The sequence below is a fragment of the Hyperolius riggenbachi genome, chromosome 2 (assembly GCF_040937935.1).
Source record: "Hyperolius riggenbachi isolate aHypRig1 chromosome 2, aHypRig1.pri, whole genome shotgun sequence".
NCBI lineage: Eukaryota > Metazoa > Chordata > Amphibia > Anura > Hyperoliidae > Hyperolius > Hyperolius riggenbachi.
In genome coordinates this window covers 501,544,317-501,565,634 of record NC_090647.1, presented here as the reverse complement: position 1 = coordinate 501,565,634, position 21,318 = coordinate 501,544,317, and the positions used below count along the sequence as shown (strand labels likewise).

General features: G+C 44.0%; 1 protein-coding gene across 3 annotated transcripts in view; it reads left to right on the top strand.

The window, feature by feature from the left end:
• The window catches only part of EVA1C (eva-1 homolog C), a 92,772-nt gene that overhangs the window by 49,252 nt on the left and 22,202 nt on the right, over positions 1 to 21,318 (top strand). For 2 of the 3 annotated variants that reach the window (XM_068266096.1, XM_068266095.1), the window contains exons 2-4: positions 6,805 to 7,010; positions 10,787 to 10,910; positions 19,813 to 19,965. In XM_068266096.1, the coding sequence (XP_068122197.1) occupies positions 6,805 to 7,010; positions 10,787 to 10,910; positions 19,813 to 19,965 (483 nt within the window). The remainder of the gene's footprint in view (positions 1 to 6,804; positions 7,011 to 10,786; positions 10,911 to 19,812; positions 19,966 to 21,318) is intronic. The other variant, XM_068266098.1, reaches the window with a different exon arrangement.

Genomic DNA, 21,318 nt, shown 5'->3' with positions numbered 1-21,318 from the left:
TCACCACAGGGCCTCTTTACTGCATTCTGCTATATGTCACTACAGGGCCTCTTTACTGCATTCTGCTATACGTCACTACAGGGCCTCTTTACTGCATTCTGCTATATGTCACTACAGGTCCTCTTTACTGCATTCTACTATAGGTCACTACAGGGCCTCTTTACTGCATTCTGCTATATGTCACTACAGGGTCTCTTTACTGCATTATGCTATATTTCACTACAGGGCCTCTTTACTGCATTCGGCTATATGTCACTACAGGGCCTCTTTACTGCATTCGGCTATATGTCCCTACAGGGCCTCTTTACTGCATTCGGCTATATGTCACTACAGGGCCTCTTTACTGCATTCTGCTATATGTCACTACAGGTCCTCTTTACTGCATTCTGCTATATGTCACTACAGGGCCTCTTTACTGCATTCTGCTATATGTCACTACAGAGCCTCTTTACTGCATTCTGCTATATGTCACTACAGGGCCTATTTACTGCATTCTTCTATATGTCACTACAGGGCCTCTTTACTGCATTCTGCTATATGTCACTACAGGGCCTCTTTACTGCACTCTGCTATATGTCACTACAGGGCCTCTTTAATGCATTCTGCTATATGTCTCTATACGGACCCATTTACTGCATTCTGCTATATGTCACTACAGGACCTCTTTACTGCATTCTGCTATGTCACTACAGGACCTCTTTACTGCATTCTTCTATGTCACTACAGGGCCTTTTTACTGCATTCTTCTATGTCACTACAGGGCCTCTTTACTGCATTCTGCTATATGTCACTACAGAGCCCTTTTTACTGCATTCTGCTATATGTCACTACAGGGCCTCTTTACTGCATTCTTCTATGTCACTACAGGGCCTCTTTACTGCATTCTTCTATGTCACTACAGGGCCTCTTTACTGCATTCTGCTATATGTCACTACAGGGCCCTTTTTACTGCTTTCTACTCTGTCACTACAGGGCCTCTTTACTGCATTCTGCTGTATGTCACTACAGGACCTCTTTACTGCATTCTACTATATGTCACTACAGGGCCTCTTGTTTTCCTTGTAATTTGCTTGTGTGATTCCATCCACACTTTTGGTGGTATAATAACAATGTATAATATTACAGAATCACGTTTTATTATTCACAGTTCACTATTCTGCTCAATATAGGCAGGTTTCCTTTACATCACAGGAGGCTGATTTCTGGGACTCTTGTATGAAGCAATGCTTGGCATTAGTGGAGTGACGATGTTAGAGTAGCAGGATTTCCAGAATTAGATGCTGTTAGACTCTGTTGTCTCATCTAATTTACCATCACAGGGATATCATTTAGTTGTGATTTTTCATCGGAATCATTTGTCATCTGCAACGCATTTGCTAATTCTGTTACAGGGGTGCAGGTATACCTTGTGTGGGGAGAGGGGAGAGGGGGGGGGATTGGGCTGGCTGTGCAAGAGGAGCTTACAATCTAACTTCTGCCGCACTTGGCTACCTAATTATTTGATCTTGATGCCCCTGACTGTAATGCTTATTGTCAGGCACCTGGTTACTGAATTATTGCATCTGGAGGTGTGTAACTACTTAATAAAAACTACTACTAATCTGGAGGCATGTGACTACTTGGTTGGGGGGCGCAATCTCAGTGTTTGCCATGGGCGCTATATTGCCTAGATACGCCTCTGAGTTCGCCCCTCCACATCCATCACAGGAGGGAAGGGAAGGTGGTCCGGGAGCTAAGGGGGTCCTGTTTGTAATTAATGCAGAGCAGATAATAGAGGGCTATACATAGTTAGCACGATACAGGTCCTCTCCAAGTGCTGTGCAGCCAGCCAATCACCATGTGGGACTGATGCCGCATGGTGATTGGCCGGCTGCATGGCACTTATAAACTGAACAGGAAGTGGAGGAGACCTATTGTGCCAGTAGCAGGTATGTATACTGTTGGAGGGGGGGGGGGCATAGTTACACCCCTGCACTACAGGCAGCTTTGTATTTCTTCACTTCATTTGCACTAACCACATTGCTTATAGTAAAGGTGAAACATTTTCCATAAGCTGTTGTACAGGAAAAGCAATGGTCCGAAACATTTAGCCCTGAGCGGAGGTCCTTATATAGGAATATGAGACTGCAACGGAAGTTCTATACTAATTATAATGTTATACTAATTAATTATCTCATAGTTTTATTTTCGGTTTGATTTAAAGTAGATCTGAATTGTTTTACATATTTTAAATATAAACATGATACCTTGATCGGCATGTTGCTGCTATTCCATTGCACCCTATTTCTCCCCTACCCTCCAGACACATTCAATTTCTATTTTAAAATCTCACATAAATCCCTAAGATGTACTTCCAGGGCATTACGAGGTACACACTCCTTGTGCACTTATCACAGACATGCACGAGAGGACATCAGCCTTGGGCATGCGCTGTGTGCCCTCTCGTGCACAGCACGGTGGTATTGGGTGTCACCGAAGTGAAATGTGACAAGTGCCATGTGCCGACTATGGCAGCTCTCTCGTTGTCTTGCCTGCGAGACACACACAGGGACGAGCCTTGTGAATTACTAGCGTTCACATGGGGGCAATGATGTCAGGGATGACATGCATTCTGTGGGCATAACCGGGCAGAGCGGGGGCGGAACAACGGCAATAGCTATGCCTCATCCTTTAGACTGAATATTCGACTTTTAGAATGGAAAATTAACGGAGAGGAGAACACCTGAACATATCAGTATATCTTAATTAAAGCAACATACCTAAATAGCAGTTTTTAATTAAGAATTTTTGATTCAGAAACCACAGATTACCACATTGGGCTATAGCAACCAATCAAAGCAATAATCACTAACACCCAAATCTGATGGCCTTTTTATAAATCCAAAAACAAAAGGGGAAAATCAAGAGCCTGTTACGGTGTAGTAAGTATGTAGGCACCAGAGTCTAAAAATGTTGAGAGATATTTACAAAATGAGATTGCCTGTGAGACAACTAAACACAAGGTGGATGAGCTCCAAAGGCTTTATTCGTTGCTTGTCTACATTATTTCTTGAGCAGTTTGTTCACTTCCTGTTAGGTCAGGAAGTATGGGCAATAATTACTGCAGCAGGGCCAGTGCTTCTGTAGGGACAAAATGGACAATTACCCCTGGGCCCCTGAGCGCTGCCTGGCCCACTTAGGTCTCCTCTCTACTCTTTTTTTTTGTGCCCAGGGCACTCGCAGAGTTGCCAGCAGCGTTGCGACTCACCTGTCCAGTGGGCATGCTCCTCCATTAGTCCATGCACCCTCATCTTCATCCTTGCCGGGGAGCCTCTCCTCCATGACCCGGTGCATGTTATTACATAAAAGGACTGGTGTGGTGCAATGCTGCTGAAAACTCTGTAGGGGTCCCCATGGATAAAAATAAACAGCCAGCTGTGGTTCCCTGCGGGATCTACAGTATTTGCAAAGAGAACCCTAATGCCGTGTATGGAGAGGGGGAGTGCGGTGTCAGGGGCCCCAAGTTTTTTGCCCACCGGACCCCATTGTGACTAGAACTGACCTTATACCCCATGTGCAGACACAGATATCAGTGATAATCACTGTAAAAAGTCCTTCTAACCTCTTGCTGCAGCATAGAAAACTGAAACCTATTTATTTCCTCTAGTTGGGCTTTAACAAGTCCAGGAATGTGACTTGTGTGATGCTGTCATCTGCTAGTAAGCGGCTCAGCCCGGAATTCCACTTACACAAGATTGCTTAATATTTTTTATCCAGTCATCCATAGACCTGCATGCCGGCTATTGTGAGAAGTGAAACTGTTAATTTGCACTGGACAGGGGGATACTGGCTCCACCATGAGGAGCTACTTCCAGCACAATAGTGAAATCACCTCCTGTTATGACAGCTTGAAATACATCATAGAAGGTTGGTGTGAAGGAAACTGGGCCGTAGCATAACATGAAACACCAGAGTGAGGGCTGGCTGGAGACAGAAGAGATAGGATCGGGGCCTGTAGACAGGGAGGACACATAATCACACATCGTCTTTGGTAATAATATGTTTTATAATATCTTTACAGCATAGTGATGTCACCCTATCTGTATGTGATAAAACACCAGGTGACTGTATCTATCTCGGGGCTTCTAAATTACCTCTGTCTACATCATCTTTATAAAGGACACCCGAGGCAAAGCCTTTTGTACAGAGGGAGCAGGCATGTGTGGGCAGCATTCCTCATTACCCCATTTTCCACTCCCCCCCCCCCCCCCCTCCATTCCCTAGTAAATGCCCCTGTAAGTCGTGGCCAGGTTGGCCAGCTCATGCACTATTGTGCAAGCCCTGAGCTGGCGGCACGCGTCCTAGTACATGCTCCTCTGGCCAGGAGCACTCTGCGCATGCGCACTACTTATCGACTCATAGGCCCATATGCAATTCACTTTTTCTACTGAGTTTTCTCCTAGGAGATAATTTTTCGTCTTCAGTTTAGATTAACTTTTTAGCAATTTGCAGTGGAAATAATGCCAAAAAGTAGGTGAAAAGGTACTATCAAAATTATTTTGTGTATTTTCTTGCTTGTTGGTGGTTTAAAATGTATTTTATTGACAATTTTGAAAATATCACCTAGGAGAAAACTAAGGAGAAAAAGTGAATTGCATATTGGGCCATAGTGTGCATGCCCAGAGCGCTCTCGCCCATGGGAGCATGATCAAGGACATGCACTACCAGGCCAGTGGTTGTGCAGTAGTGTGCAGCCTGCCCAGCTTGGCTTACTTATGGGGACATTTACAAGAGATGAGAGGTCGATGGAGCAGAACGAGTGGAGTGGTGGGCATGAGGACTGCTGCCCATACATGCCTGCTGCCTCCACTTTTTACAAAAGACTTTGCCTCAGGTATCCTTGAAAGCAAACCTGCTGTGAGGAGAAAAAGTTTCAACTTTCCATACTTAAAGAGACCCTGTAACAAAAAAAAGTGTCCTTGAGGGTACTTACCTCAGGAAGGGGAAGCCTCTGGATCCTTTTGAGGCTTCCCCCATCCTCCTCCATCCCACGGTGGTCTCGCTGGGCCCGTCTGAAGCCACAGCCGACAATTTGTAAGGCTTCACCTTCCCAGGCTCCAGCACAGGCACAGTATCGTCTCTCGGCTCAGGATAAGGCGGAAGTTGAACTTACCTGGTGCTTCTACTGGCCCCCTGCTATATCCTGTGCCCACGCCAGGACAAAATGATCCTCCGGTCACTTTGACGGGGACCAGAGGATTGTTTTGTCCCGGCACGGGCACAAGATGTCTTTTTTTTTTTTTAAATAACATAGTTATCCTTTAACTAAGTACTATGGAGCCTCTGGATGCTCCAGATGTTTCTCAGATCCTCCGTGAGCACGCCTCTGCTGGCCAGGATCCTCTTCATCCTGTTCATGTACAAGCATGACCTTACTGTGTATGTTGTGATTATGGTCTCTGCATGCCCAGTAGCACAAAGTTATGCAGAAGCAGCTTTGTGCTACTGGGCAAGTGTTGATCGTACTCATGCATGCACAATGCGTTCTATATATATTTTTATTATAGGCACTGTATTTACCTGAAGAAGCAGGCCAGCACCCATGAAATCTGGTGTCCCTTTTAGTGCTTAAAATAATTAATGAATTTTTTTCCAATAATATTGGTTCATCAATCAAGAGAGGCAAGATGTATGCTGCCTCTCATATGCACAGTTGTTTATCAAACATATATACTGGGCACCTCCATCAGTGTTTTTGCCTAATCACATCAGGGCCGTTACTTGGGCAGGGCGACTGCTCTGGGCGCAGAACGGCAAGTAGAAGAAAGGGGGCACAGGAAGATTGACATAACCAATAGGGAGCTGGTGACACGGTGCAGCCAAATGGAAGAAGATTACCATCTCGATCACATTCCTTGACTCCTTTTAGGCTGTCTGCGCCAGACGTCAAGTCATCATAATGTCACCACCGCGTGACGACACCTGATGTCCTGTAGCGGTATTTCTGGCTGTTAGTGCTCGGCGCCCATGGAGGACTCAGCTTGCCGGAGCTCTATTTGCCTGTGTGTTGTCCTGGTCCCAGCTTCCTCCTAGATGAGTGGCTGGTCACTAGTAAGTAGGCAGATCTACTTGTGACCTGTGGCAGTGTGATTGTCCTTAATGCTGGGGATACACGGTACGTTTCTGTACCGTGTATCGAGCAGCTGATCCGGCCAGCTGATAATATTCAGCTGGTCCGATCAAGCTGCTCGACCCCCGCCGGCGGACAATGGCAGGGAATCAAGCGGCTGATAAGGAGCGCCGGCGGGGACGAGCGGTACTCGGCACACGCGGACGAGCGAGGACGCGGCTGTGGTCGATCCGGTGGCTAATCGGCCGCCGGATCGACCCGTGTATTCCCAGCATAAAGAGTAAGGGTTCACAAGCCGACGGGAGTTGGGGGGGAAGGGGGCACAATTTTTACACCCTCGCCCTGGGTGCAATTTAGCCTAGAAACTGACCTGGCTCACATACCCTTGAAAGGGTATTCCCCTGAACAACTCAGAGGAGAAGTGACCATCCAACATCTGCACCGCAGACCTGGAAAACCAAGCGTGGACGGTTATCTCCTGCAGGCTCTGACGGCGGTTGCAAGTTATTGCGTCCCCTTCTTTGTGAGTACATACTTTCTTACATTACACCGTCCAACCACCTACAATACTACACCATTGAGATCTTAGTCGTTCTCATTAGCTAGATTCTCAGAGGTTACTGGTAATCACCAAGAACAACTCCCTTATTTCTTTTAATTAATACTTGACCTTTTTGTGTTTTTCTCTGGTCTAGGTTATCTGACAAAACTCCTGCAGAATCACACTGTGTCCGCCTGTGACGGGGAACACCTAACCCTGCAGTGCCCTCGCCATTCCACCATCAGCGTCCAGTCTGCATTCTATGGGCATCCCCTGCATGGTTCACCAAAGTGTGCCTCACTGCCACCAGAGACCATGCCTAGTCCTCACCACCGGTGCCTTGCCCAGACTGCATTGCAGGTAGGCGCTCTGCTCCTTACTCACACCTATATGAGAAATGTATTTAAATCGTAAGGGACAACTGAAGTAAGAGGGATATGGAAGCTGCCATATTTATTTCCTTTTAACCAGAACCAGTTGACTGGCTATCCTACTGACCTTTCTGGTATAATAGTGTCTAAATCACACACCGGAATCAAGCATGTGGCTAATCCAGTCAGACTTTAGTCAGAAACTCCTGATCTGCATGCTTGTTCATTGTCTATAACAGTATTGGGCCCATTCACACCTAAGTGATTAGCAGGCGACTCCCGCTAATCGATAAAGCGCTAGCACTTTTTAAAGCGCTAGTGCTTTGTTACCCTATGGCAGTGTTCTCACTGCAGTGATTGGCACAGATCGCGGGCGTTTTGTGATTAACGCCAATCGAAAACACGCTACATGCAGCAGTTTTGAGGTGATTCAGTAGCGATTGTGGTACAGTGCACAGTGTACTGAAATCACATCCAGTGATTTTTACCGCACTAATTGCGGTAAAATCACTTGCGCAAAACGATTTTAAGTGTGAATGAGCCCTTAGAGGCAGAGGATCGGCAGGGCAGTCAAGCAATGTGCATTGTTTAAAAGGTAATAAATATGTCATTCCTCACTTCAGATGTGATTTAAAGTGAATTTCAGGCAAAATATAGATCCATATATCCAACGGAGAAAAAGTTTTGAACCCCTTTCCACATCATCCAAGGGGCATATGCACAGAACCTCAGTAAAGTTGCTGTGCACAAAGAGCACATGGTAATTTTACTGTTCATTAAGCTGAAAGGGTAGCATGCATTTTGCAGTTAATGCAACCCCTGTTACCAAGGTAATGGGAGCGCTGTTAGAGTAACACACAAGTAGCAATGCTCACATTAACTAGGTAACAGGGGTCACACTAATAGCACGATGTATTACCTTGTCAGCATAATTAATGCTTAAATTGCTATGTGCTTTTTGTGCACAGCACCTTTACTGAAGTTTTGTGCATCCCCTTTTGAATCTTGTATCTCCTGGTGAAGTGCATGGAAAGTGCTTAGAAAGTTTTTCCTCACTGAATTTTTCTTCACTTCTGTTCCTCGGACCTCCATGGCTTTAATGAGAAAATAGTGGTCAGAAAACAGTGAACAGAAAATGAAAAGGTGTTTTATTTTTTATTTTTTTTAAGATTATTTATTAAAGGATACCTCAACTGAAATGTGACATAATGAGATAGACATGTGTATGTACAGTGCCTAGCACACAGATAACTATGCTGTGTTCCTTTTTTTCTTTCTCTGCATGAAAGCGTTAAATATCAGGTATGTAAGTGGCTGACTCAGTCCTGACTCAGACAGGAAGTGACGACAGTGTGACCCTCACTGATAATAAATTCCCCTCTTTTACCTCTTACTTGCTCTCAGAAGCCATTTTCTGCTAGGAAAGTGTTTTATAGTTGGAATTTCTTATCAGTGAGGGTCACACTGTAGTCACTTCCTGTCTGAGTCAGGACTGAGTCAGCCACTTACATACCTGATATTTAACGCTTCCAGGCAGAGAAAGAAAAAAATGAACACAGCATAGTTATCTGTGTGCTAGGCACTGTACATACACATGTCTATCTCATTATGTCACATTTCAGTTGGGGTATCCTTTAAGGAAATTTTTCAGTACATCATAACACAAACAAATACTGCATTGTAACACGCTATAATGAGAACATCGGTCAGCCAGCAGTGCCGACTCATAATAGCCAAAATACAGCATGAGGAAATATGACTAATAAATAGAGACCAGATGTGAGCAGGAAAACTCAAACACCAAGGGCTAGTACCCACATGGGTACCGTGTGTACAATAGTCAGATCCCTTTGCACTCCCTTAAAAATGGAGAAAAGTTCTCAGGGAGGGGTCTAGGGCCCAGGGGGATCATACACCCAGACCCCACAACCAATTACGACCAATCAAGGGTCTGGCCAATGTTGGTGAAAGAGAAAGGAAAAGAGTTATCTGGCAGAAGGTAGAAACTGAAGGTCAACCTCCAGTAGAAAGAAAACATGGAAAAAGAAATGGAATAAAAACATTGAATAAGAAGATTAGAAGAGTGAGAGAATAGAAGATACGAGTGTTAAAACTGGTTTAGCAATAGTGCCCAGTAAGGTGAAAGGAGAACTGGTCCGCAAAAGAACTATAGAGAACATCAAGGGGGTGAAATGAACGTCCTAGGGAGAAGAATCCACAGGCTCCATCAGTGTCTTGTATTCGTCCGAAGCCTCAAACTCAAACCATGGTCTCCAGGTATGCAAATATTGTTTGTATCATATAGGGAGGGTGTAAGGTCCTCCATCAGACCCACAGATTTGACTTTCCGTAACCACTCAGAAACTGTAGGGGCTTGACTTGACTTCCAATGATGTGCAATCGCCAGTCAAGCAGCATTAATCTGGTGTTTGGAGAGGGACTTTTTATATTTCCCAATGCTCTTGGGAGTATTGTGCAGGAGGTAACAGGCAGGGTCATCAGAAGGGTCCACACCTGTTACTTGAGACATAATAGACTTCACTGAATCCCAAAAAAGCACCAAGAAGAGGACAGCTCCAAAAGATATGTAATAGAGTGCCCCTGTGTGAGGAACATCTCCAGCATAGTGGGCTCGAATTTGGGAACATTCTATGAAGCCTGTCAGGTGTATGGTACCATTGAGTTAGCATTTTGTAGCCCGATTCCTGTATGCGTGCTGAGATAGAAGATTTATGGGCGAAGAGAACAATCTTCTGCCATTGAGTGTCAGAAAAAGTCATATTGAGATCTTTTTCCTAACTATCACGCAGAGAGGAGCCTAGACTAGGGTTTAGAATAAGAAGAGAGTAAGTTTGAGAAAGTCCCCTAGTGACATATCCCTCTCCATGGCACGGTTGTTCGAAGGGAGTAGCGTCTCGAGAAAAGCTGAGTTTTTACCCCTGGATGGCAAAAAATGATGAAACTGTAGGAGAGACCAAAGGCTTTTTTTTGTTTGTTTGCTTGTTTGTTTTTTCCTGTCTTAGATAAATTGCCCCATTTCCTGTCTGGACAGCAAGTGGTTCAAATTAAAATATGTTGCAAATGCGTGTATGTTGTGTCAGTACAGGAAGGGACTCAAATCCTTTTAGATTTGCACTCAAGACAGCAGAGTTACTAAAATAGTTATTAACGCACTACCACAATATCTAAACTATTATATTTTTTCTATAGAATTTGGGTTTAATCTTTGTGAAATACAGAACAAAACTTTTTTTTTTTCTTTTAAATTTGCTTATTTAATGTTTATTTGCTTTTTTTATTGTATGTTCTTATTATTGAAAGGATTTTTTATGGCCTTTTGATCTTTCCTATTACAGATATTATAGCTCTCTGAGAATGTGTATTTGTTCTGGGTAGTGAAGATAAATAAAGATTATTATGGCTTTTTATTGGTCCTGTCCCCTGAGTGGGGAGCTATTGTTTGGAAAGGAAATTATTTCATTTATAGTATTTGCTTACACAGATAGGGATACTATAAGTAAGTTCCTAGATAAGATTCAGAAGGGAAAGTCTCAGCGGACAGCATTTCCCTTTGTGTTGTATATAATGCAAGGTACATGAGGAGATAAGATTAGCTGATTGGCTCATGCACAGCCTGCAGAAGTGAATGGGAATGTGAGAGCCCATTGTCTGTACATGTGTACAGTACAGCACAAGCCATAAACGTATACATTGCTACTGGGTGTGATCTGTTCTCAAGCTCCATGTCTGTCCTCATTGTTTCAGAAAGTCCTGGATGAATGCCAGAATCTCAGGTCCTGTCAGCTGCCTGTGAACAGCCGTGTGTTTGGGTCGGACCCATGTCCCGGGGCCACCAAATACCTCCTGGTGTCTTACAAGTGCAAACCTAGTAAGTGCATTGTTAGCAGGCTTGTACCGTGAATGTGGAAATGACTCACGTGTTTATTTTTGAAGATAATTGTTATGTCAATAAAGTTTGTCTAAATACATTTTATTTAATATGCTTGTTAAAGCGCTACGTCAACTTAAAGAATGCAGCGCTGCATAAATTCACAGTAGTTTGATATCATTTTGGACCTGTTCACACAGGCAGCTGGCGGTCTGGTGCAAGCTGCCTGTGTGAACCAGGAGCATTTTATACACAGCACTGCACTGACTGTGGTGCGAATGGCACTGGCGTAGCAATAATGGATGCAGAGGTTGTGGCTGCCCCAAAAGAACAAGGAGATCACCGCCTTCTGTTTTTGTTTTGTTTTTTTAAAGCGGATCCGAGATGAAAAACTAACTATGACAAGTAACTTGTCTATATATCTTATCTAAAGTTTAGATAGTTTAGATAGTTTACAAAGCAAATCTAGCTGCAAACAGCTTTAATAGAATATGATTATTTCTTCCTGTGATACAATGACAGCAGCCATGTTGTTTGTAAACATTACATAGAGGCAGGCTTATCTGTATCTTGAGCACTCAGCCTGTGAAAAAAACCTAATCCCCCCTCCTCCCTCCTCCCCTCTGCCTCTGAAATCAATGGCTAGTAACACCTCCCCCTCCTCCTGCCCATACTGAGCTCCCATGAGCCCTTGCTACTGCCAAGGCTCTCTGACAACCTGTGGGCGTGGTTTATTTAGTTTATAGGGAATTAGAGTATTAAAACAAAAACAAAAAAGTATTTGGCTAGAGAAATACCCTATAAACAATAGGAAAGGAACACAATTATGCAATGAGTAAAAGTTCACCTCAGATCCACTTTAAGTTTGCATGAAACACAAAAGACATCACATTTATTGGTTTACAAATTCGTCCAGCTTCATACAGCATGAAAAATAGTATGTAGATCCATATGCAGAGTTCAAAGTTTGCCTGACACGTATTTATCGGGCAGAAGCCGCTTCTTCAGAGGTATATTAAATAATGCATACAATGAGTACAGAAAGCATGCCTCCATATAGACATAACTTGGGTCAGAATACTGTAGAAAAAATAAACATACACATATATTTAAAATGGGTGGAGGCGCCCAATGCATAAAGGTAATAAGCTGTTGATCTAATTAACAGATAAGTAATCTTACATCTCTTGAATAATCTGGACCAGTATTGAAAAAAAGGTCTTTTATTTGGCCTCATAAAATTGACAACGCGATTTGCAGATGTTTGCCCGCTTCCTCAGGTCAGTGAAAAAACAGGTGCCTTAACTGCTATGGCTGCGTATCAAGCATAAGTGCCTCTAAGGCTAATTTCATTAGTTCCTGAGCCCTGATTACTGTGAGCCAATCACAGCAATCACATCACTTAAAAGGGCTTGAATGGCTCTGGTCCGCAAAGGCACACTAGCTGAGTATATTCCTTTTTTTTCCCTCTTAAGCTTCAAACACACGTAAAAGGCACGTCACCTGGCAGGGATCGGAATCCAATCCCTCATGTGACGTTGCAGGGTTGAGGCTTGTACAGAGGCCTCACTAGCCTGTAGACTAGCGAGATGTTCTATTGTTAACTTAAGACCATACATACTGTGCTTGTCAGCTTATTTTAACTTCAGATTTGCTTTAATGCCTAATACAATGACGCTTAGTGGCATTCTCCTTCATGCACAATATTATTTGCAAATGACATTAACCATGTTTTTGTAAAATATGTGAAACATACTTTAGTACATTCAATGAGGCAACATTAGGCCTGCATGACTAATGTTAGAACTAAGAGACGTAATGGGAAATGTTTCAGGGAATTAGAAAGCAAATAGTTGTGAGAGAATTCTTCCGCTTCTCATTGGTGCAGAAGAAAACCGTGAGATTGTTCTGCTGCTATTTACTTCAGTGATTGACTGAGAGGGATAAATCTGCTCTGACGGGAATCAGGATAATCTTGATAGGCTCCAGTTTTCAGTTATTCGCTGCTAATTAACTTGTTATTTATAAATTTGTTAAAGTGAATGTCAAGTGGATAAAAAAATATCAGACTATACTTACCTAAGGAGGGGGGAGGCTCTGGTTCCTGCAGAGCCTTCCCGTTCCTCACACGGCCCCCTTGTTCCAGGAATGTCTCCCCCGATAGCAGTATCTGGCTGACTGCGAGCATTCACTAATGCGCAGTATGGAGCCGCTCGTCTTCAGGAGCACTCAAGCTCCCAAAGACTTCTGAAGCCTCCCATGGTGGGAGATTCAAACTGGGGTGACATTGCTGGAATGAGGGAACTGTGAGAGGAGCAAGAAGACTCTATAGGACCCAGAGCCTTCCCCCTCCTTAGGTGAGCATCTATTTTCAATTCACATTAGCTTTAAAGTGGACCCAAACTAAACATACAAGATTTCAGAAATAAAATCTATTTTTTAATTTATAATAATAAATAGCAGCCTTTTTTGCAGTTGCATGATGACAAATAAAAAATATTTTACATTTATTGGAGGAACCCCTCCCTTCCTTTAATATTGCCTGGACAGAATCCGGCAGACTGGTGGAGGAGATAAAAAACAAAACACAGGCTGCTACTGATGATGTCACAGGGGAGGTGATCTCAGCTTGTGTAAGGTTTCACATAGATGACGCCCCTGTGAGGGAGGGTAGCTGATGACAAACACACCCATGATCGAAAACCTCCTACTAAGCTCAGAAGTAATGTCTGCCACCTTTATAACCCTAGTTATGAAAAGAGAAGAGTGAAAAGCATGTACTGAAATGTTCATAGGCTTGAAGGAGAGTTTATTTATCTTTGTATGTGTCAGAGTGGTGCAACTAAATATTTTGAATTAAAAAAATGTTTGGTTTGGGTCCGCTTTAAATATTTTTATATCTCCCATTCATCTTCTTTGATAGAAAAGGTGGTAGAATACTTGATGGATATAAAAGATCACATTCTGTAGACAGAAGGGAGTCCGCACTCGCCAAAGTGTGTCCGTCAGGTCCAAAACTGCAAACTCACAGTACAGCAGAATCAAAGAAAGATGGCACTACTCATGTACAGAAATCACTCAAATGAGTCAAAACTTTATTAGTAATGATGCAAAATAAAAATAACAATTGGTAAAACTCCATGAGAGATACAGATAAAGTATGCAAACAATATTCATAGTACAGCAGAGTCCCCGTTATCTGGAATTCAGGCAACTGGAAGTCTCAACTAACCGGCTTGCCTGAGGTATAAAGGGGACCTATGTCTGGGGGCTTTTTGGGGGTGCTGGAAGGCAGGAAAATCTTACTAATCCTCCAGCGATGTGTAGCAGCCTCCCTGTACCTCCTCACAGGCTCCTTGCAGCTTCCGTTGATTGTGTCCGGACCCGGCATGTCACATGACTTGATGCAATGTCAGCTGACACTGCTGCTTCCATGCACTGGGGAAGCCGGAAAGCCGCTTGGAGTGGGGAGATACAGGAAGCCTGCTGCACATCGCTGGAGGCTCAGTAAGGATTTTACGCGGGGGGGTGGGGGGTAGGGGTAGTGTTATTTCGGCCTGCTTCTCAAGCAACCGAAAAGCAGAGGTATCCGGCATCAGGCGATCCCCGCCAGTGCCGGATACTGGGGACTGTGCTGTATATTCATAGTAATCATGAAAATTATTCTTTAGAAAATGGAGAAAAAGTGATTTTTATAAATAGGCCCAAAATGAACGGAGCGCTGTCTCAGTAATATTACACCAAAATGAACTTTGTCAGTTCCCCAATCATTTACGTCACATTTCACCTGTAATAAAAGAGTTGTTTACCTACGTTAATTGATAACAGGAGAGACAGTATTGAAATGTTAATGTAACAACTATTTTGAACTTTGACAACAACAGAGAACATTTCATATTATACATTTTGCTTGTACCTGTACTTGGGCTTACAGGATACTTTCACAATTGGTGCGGTGCGATCCGCACCATGTCCCCTTTCACATTACCCTGTGCCAGAGTGCGCTGACAGGGTAATATTCTTATGCTGGAAAGGAAGTGTTATAAACTGTTCTAATCACCTTGCTTCGACACCATCGTCTCACAGACTGTGAGATCACTTGACTCTCCACACCGCAAACAGGATATAGACTTTCTCAGGCTTCTTCAATGTTTACGTTATTTATTCAGGAAACAGGAATACAGATAGATACATACATCATATCCTAGCCATGCCAATCTTCATGTTGCATTACCAGCTCGTGATTAGACTCCCTGCTGGAGTCTATCAGGTACCTTCTTCCTAACTACGTTACACTAAACTACCTATGTACAGCATACATTATATCAGATTACAGAAAGGAATAACATGCTTAGAAGTCGTCCCAGTCAGCCTTGCTAGCTAGTGCAGAAGGAAGAATCAGAAGTAGAAGTGAGCTATCATAGCTCCCTCAGCCCTTAATACTGACTAGGAAAGAGTTAAATATGACATCTTCGCCACCCCCTAGACCAGATTATTGGTGGACTCACTCGTGGTGTCATCATACACACCTACTTGATTAATAATCAATGAGGCATTTGGCCTATATGCAGGACCGTGGATGTTTAGTAAACATGGCCAATGTTTTCTGTTCCTGTGGTTGAGGTCAGAGTAGTCCGATGGCCTTCTTTTAGGAACATGTTCTCAGTATCTGCGTGTATCCTCTGCTACACGCAGACCCTGAGATGCCTCTGCCTGCATCACAAAACCTCTATTTATTTTAAAGGCATACACTGCGGACAAGCCTTTTACATAAAACTCAGGCCAAGTAACTGAGGCCTACTTAAATTATAACAGGAAGTACATCACTGGTTTGGTCACTCTGCATGCTGCACTGCTACGGCGATCACTCATACACACTTACCGCATTGACATGAGTTGCCATAGACTTGCCATAGACTTGCATTGCTGCATAATCCGTGTGGTAGGCATGGATCATGTGGCAACACACTGCAGAGTGTCAATCATCGATTTAGCTACTTCCACCACATCGCATCGCACCATGGGTCGTGTGAACAGTCTCACTGAGACTAATGCCCATTGCGATGGGTGAGCGCCATGGGAGCAGTTTGCAATGCAGATTGACGCGGTAAGTGTGAAAGGGGCCTAAATGGCTTATCTTTTACTTCTTAGTATCAGTCTGTATTAAAGCGGACCTGAACTCTTGCACAGGGGATTAGGAGAACACAACAGAAATCCACCCTGTGTGTGTTTATAGAGAACAGCCTGTCTAGATAATTCTCTCTTCTCAGTAAGTAATGAGCCAGTGTAAATTGAGCTCCCAAGTTGAACGCTAATAAGTAAACACAGTTTAACCCTTTCGGTGCTCCCAGCAAACCAGGAAGTAACTACACTGCAGCATCTCAGTAGGAGCTGAAGGTGCTCTATAAGGTGTAACAAGGAAATGTTTTTTTAAACGTTACTATGCAGTTGCTTATCTTTTACAGCAGAGAGGAAGCTCTGAGTTCAGGTCCGCTTTAAGATTGAGAAGTACTGATCTACTCCAGTAAATCTCGGGACACATGCTCGGAAAGGAAGAATGATGGCAGAATTAAATGATGCATTAAAAGATGATTAAAGCTAACTTCTACCCTACGAGAGCCCATTCCTGGCTGCCCCGTCCCCTGTTATGTCACACACAAAACTGTTCGCCTTGTGTGGATACAGAGAGACTCAAGATGTTTTCAGGAGCATTGTGCTGATTACCCTACATGAAAAAGGACTTTGTCTTCCGCCTGAATGGAGAGAATAATCCTATTAAACGAGTGTGTACTCTCTGCCAGTGCTGAAAAGGCTTATTTTACAGCAGTAGAAAGAGGTTTTCTTCTTCTTTTTCAGAAACTGTCCTTGGCATGCGACCAGGGACTTGTTTCTCTGCATCTGTTCCAAAGGGGAATAGCCTGTAACAGTTCATGGAGCACCTGGGCTGGCTCACCGTACACAGCTACTGCAGGCTTAAAGGCAAACTCCGCTTTCAGTGGGCGTCTTTTTGTGAGCCACCTTGGCAGGCACGCGCAAGTCAGCATCATTACACAGTATTAGCGCACAGCTTCATTTTGTTTAATTGGGCTACCCAAGCCAACTCCCCACACTGTTTGTGAAATAACTGGGTGGGGCATTTTTACAGCGTATGGACGGTTTCCCAGATTTTTCTGCCTCAGCCGCCCTCCCCACTACATGAGACAAATGGAAACTATTTAAAAGCAGTTTTGGAGGTGAAACAGGAAACTTGGGCACCTGTGATCGGTAGAAGTTTGGACGCCCCCATGGGTGCCCCTTTTAAATATCGGCAATGTATTTATAGCCTTATCTTACATTGTGGACAGCCCTGGCACCAGGTATTTAAATATGCACCTATGGTGTTTTTTTTTCCCAGCGGATTGGCGGCGGAGGGGGGAGAGGACGGTTAAGGTTAGGCTTGCAGAGGGGATGGCTGATTGGCCAGGGATCGCCGTCCTCTCGTAGGCTGATGCCTATGAGAGGCGAAACAGGACAGATCACAGTCCTGTTCTAATTCAGAGCACGGAGGGGAGGGGGGAAGGGGAGGGAGGGAGAGAGAGCCTACAGGCTAGAAAAAAATAAATAAATAAACGGCCACAGCGATCGGACACCTCCGGCGGCATGTCCCCTTAGGGACAAAAAAAGGAGGTGAGTCCGATCACCGGCACCATAGCTGGGCTGTGCAGGAGGCTGAGAGAACAGCCTGGTCGTTAGGGGGGGGTTGACACTGTGGTCGTCAAGTGGTTAACCTCTTAAGGACCGTAGGCTTAAACCCCCCAAGTGACCAGGCCATTTTTTTTCAAATTGGTGCTCTGCAGCTTTATTTGCTAGCTGCAGAGCCATCCAACTTATCACACAAATGATCCCCCCCCCTTTTCTGCCCACCAAAAGAGATTTCTGTCGGTGGGCTCTGATCGCTGCTACTGCGTTTGTTTGTTTTTAAATTAATTTCATTATGATTATTTTTAATTAAAAATTGTAATTTTTCTTAAAGAAAAGGTTCAGGGAGGGTGCGTAAAAAATCAAAAAGGCGCAGAACTACTGCGCATGCGCAGTAGAGCCCGGAGAACGTCCGATGACGTCAGAGCGCCGGTGTGGGACGCAGAAGTTCCGGGCCTTGGAGCGCAGAAGAGCCTGACCTGGCAGCCGGCCTGGCCAGGTCGGGCACGCCACCGGAGACCACCGGGAGCCTGCGGAGCGGCGGCGAGGGCACCTCCTGCCTGCCACGGGCTGGAGGAAGCCCCAGGTAAGTGGAAATTGATTTAGATTTTTTTACCCACCCTCCCTGAACCTTCCCTTTAAAGAGACACTGAAGCGAAAAAAAAATATGATATAATGAATTGATTGTGTACTATGAATAATTACTAGAAGATTAGCAGCAAAGACAATACTCTCATATTTTTATTTTCAGGTATATAGTGTGTTTTCTAACATTGCATCATTCTCTAATATGTGCAGATTACACAACACTCAGCCTTCAAAATGATTCTTTCAGAGCAGTCTATGAACTAATGACCTCTCCACTGGCAGATAAAAAGAAAACTGTTCACTTACAGTTGAGATAATAAAAGTCAGAAGACAGCCCTCTCCACGACTTTGAAAGTCATAGAGGTTAATGGCTTTTTGCATAGAGATAACTGGAGTTTCTTAACTCTTCCTGTACTGGAAACAATTACACTGATGTATCTGATCTTAATGTTTTATTTCTTAGCTGTGCTACACATACAAATCATAATATCATAAAAAAAAATTCGCTTCAGTGTCTCTTTAAAATCTATTTACCCACTCTCCCTCCCTAGAGCCAATCAGTGTGACAGGTTCTCGTAGGCATCAGCCTATGAGAGCCAATCCTTGTTAGAGACAATGCAGGGGATAGCTCAGTGTCAGAGCTGTCCCCGTACAGTGCTGCACTAGATTGCAGCGCTGTCGCCCTGTCTAACAGTCTCTTAGCGGCGATCGCCACTGGGAGACTGATGACGAAGCGGAGCTCTGTCATTCAAGCGGGGATGCACGTGCGATCCCCGGCAAAATACTCCCCCAGGACCGCCTAACGCCAATTGGGGTCAAGTCCTGGGGGAGTATTTAGCCACCTTGTTCACGCCCATCGGCGTGACGCGGTCATTAGGAGGTTAATGATTAGCACTATTTAAATCACTTAGAGGTAAGCATTACCAGCACAGCTCCAAAGAACTAATACAGTGGTTAAAGAAGGGCCCCTGCTGTGCCCCTGTGGTCCGGGAGCCCCGGTGCAGTCACAACATCTGCTACACCACTGGCAATAAGCAGATCTAACCTACAGCCAGATAAATGAACTATGCTGTGCTCAGTCATGTCATTCAGTAGCTGATGTACAGAGTATGTAGTGTTTATAGCTCCAGTTCCTCTCCCCGATACTTTTATAGAGAGTCATGCGTCATCTCCATCCATCCATCTCCACTGTTACTCCGTAGAGCAGATGTGAGGCTGGCGAATGTGTTTGTACTGAAAATAATAATTCATGGAGCATAAAGAGAATGTGATCTGCCCTTTCTTTCATTCCAGACACTGGATTCTTTATATGAGAGTTTGTCAGTTCCATATTCCCAACAACAAACTTCCCTGCGGAACATGAAAGTTCTGACTGCCTTGATTTCCTGTGTGTACAGAGCGGGCTTCAGAAAGCCTGTCACTGGGAACTGTGTTGCTTTATGTTGTGATGACAGCTCTGCAGCAATGAAACGGAGGATGTTTGCTGGGTGAGGGCAGATGTCTGACAGTTATTGGATCGATGTGTCATGTGACGATCCTCCTGGCCTGCAGTTTATTGTCTTATGTTTTGAGCTGCATATAGACTGCTTGTCTTTGCACAGACTATTTATTTAGCATTTGCCTCTTCTGTTTATAGCTGAATATAAGTCCCTGTCTGTCTGTGAGAACCGCGAGCTGAAGCTTCATTGTAAGGAGCCCAAGTTACTCAACATCTACTCAGCAGTCTATGGCCATTTCGCCCATGAGAAGAACTCGTGTACGACAGACTCGGAGCGGGGGGTGCCGTATGGTGAGTTCAGCTCATGCAAATCCCTGCTGTTGTATCTAGTACTGTCTGAACATCCGGCACTCAGTGTAGGCTGCTGTGTGGTTGGGGAAGGATGTGAGCTTGTAGACCAGCTGTTTGATCAGTAAGTAATAATCTGCTCTGGGCTCCATCTGTAGATTTAAAGAACAAGCTGTCAACTGTAAAGTCCTTAAAGGGTACCCAAGTTTAAAATAAAGAGTTTTTTCATTTCTTCCAGCTCCCGTAGTCTTGTAGGTCCCTCGCTGTCCTACCGGTCCTCTTCATCGATCTACTGTACAGCCCTGTAAATTGCGCAACTTAGCTAAGTCACACACTACTGTGCATGCGTGCTCGCGTAGCCAAGAGTGTTCAGCGCATGTGCAGTATATTAAGACTCATAACCACGCATGCACAAAATGCTCCAGGCCAGGGGAGCATGATCAAGGAGGCGCACAGCTGGGGCAACGCATACGCAGTAGTGCGCAACTTAGCTAATGTAGAAAAGGAACCGCACACCTTATTGTACAAGTGTTGGTGCAGGACTCCTAGGCAGCATAAACAAGTAACCACAGGAGGGGTCCGCACACAGTCTTAGTGAAGCGAAAAGTGCAAGTTTTTATTGCTCCATTACACACATGCAATGTTCATCTGACCGTTTTGGCCAACGATCGTTTCGGGGCCTTTAGGGGTCCCCTTTGTCAAGGCATAGGCAGAAAAATCATATACGTATATGTTTTTTTCTGCCTATGCCTTGACAAAGGGGACCCCTAAAGGCCCCGAAACTATCTTCGGTCAAAACGGTCAGATGAGCATGTGTGTAATGGAGCAATAAAAACTTGCACTTTTTGCTTTACTAAGACTGTGTGCAGACCCCTTTTTATAAAATAAAATAATTCTTGGCAAAAAATACCACCCAAAGAAAGCCTAATCTGTGGTGAAAAAAGCAATGTAAATGTAATTTCGATGTGATAAGTAGTGATAAAATTATTGGTGAATGAATGGGAGGAGTGTGAAATGTGAAAATTCCTGTGGTTTTTAAAGTGGACCTGAACTCAAACTGTCCTCTCAGCTCTAAAAAGATATGCAACAGCATAATAACCTTTAAACAAAATAATTTCTTTGTTACAGATACAAATCCTAAAGTAAATCTGCACTGTTTCTACTTACTGATTTATGGAAGCAGACATATTGTTAACAGCCTGTGCTTTTAAATGAGCTTATCTGCCATCTCTGCCATGGCAGTCATGTGACACAGGGGTGAGATCAAATTACAACTTGTGATTAGACACAAATGAGAGGAAACAGGCTAAACTCTCTAAATACATACAGGGTTAATTTCTCTATGTTTTACTTCTG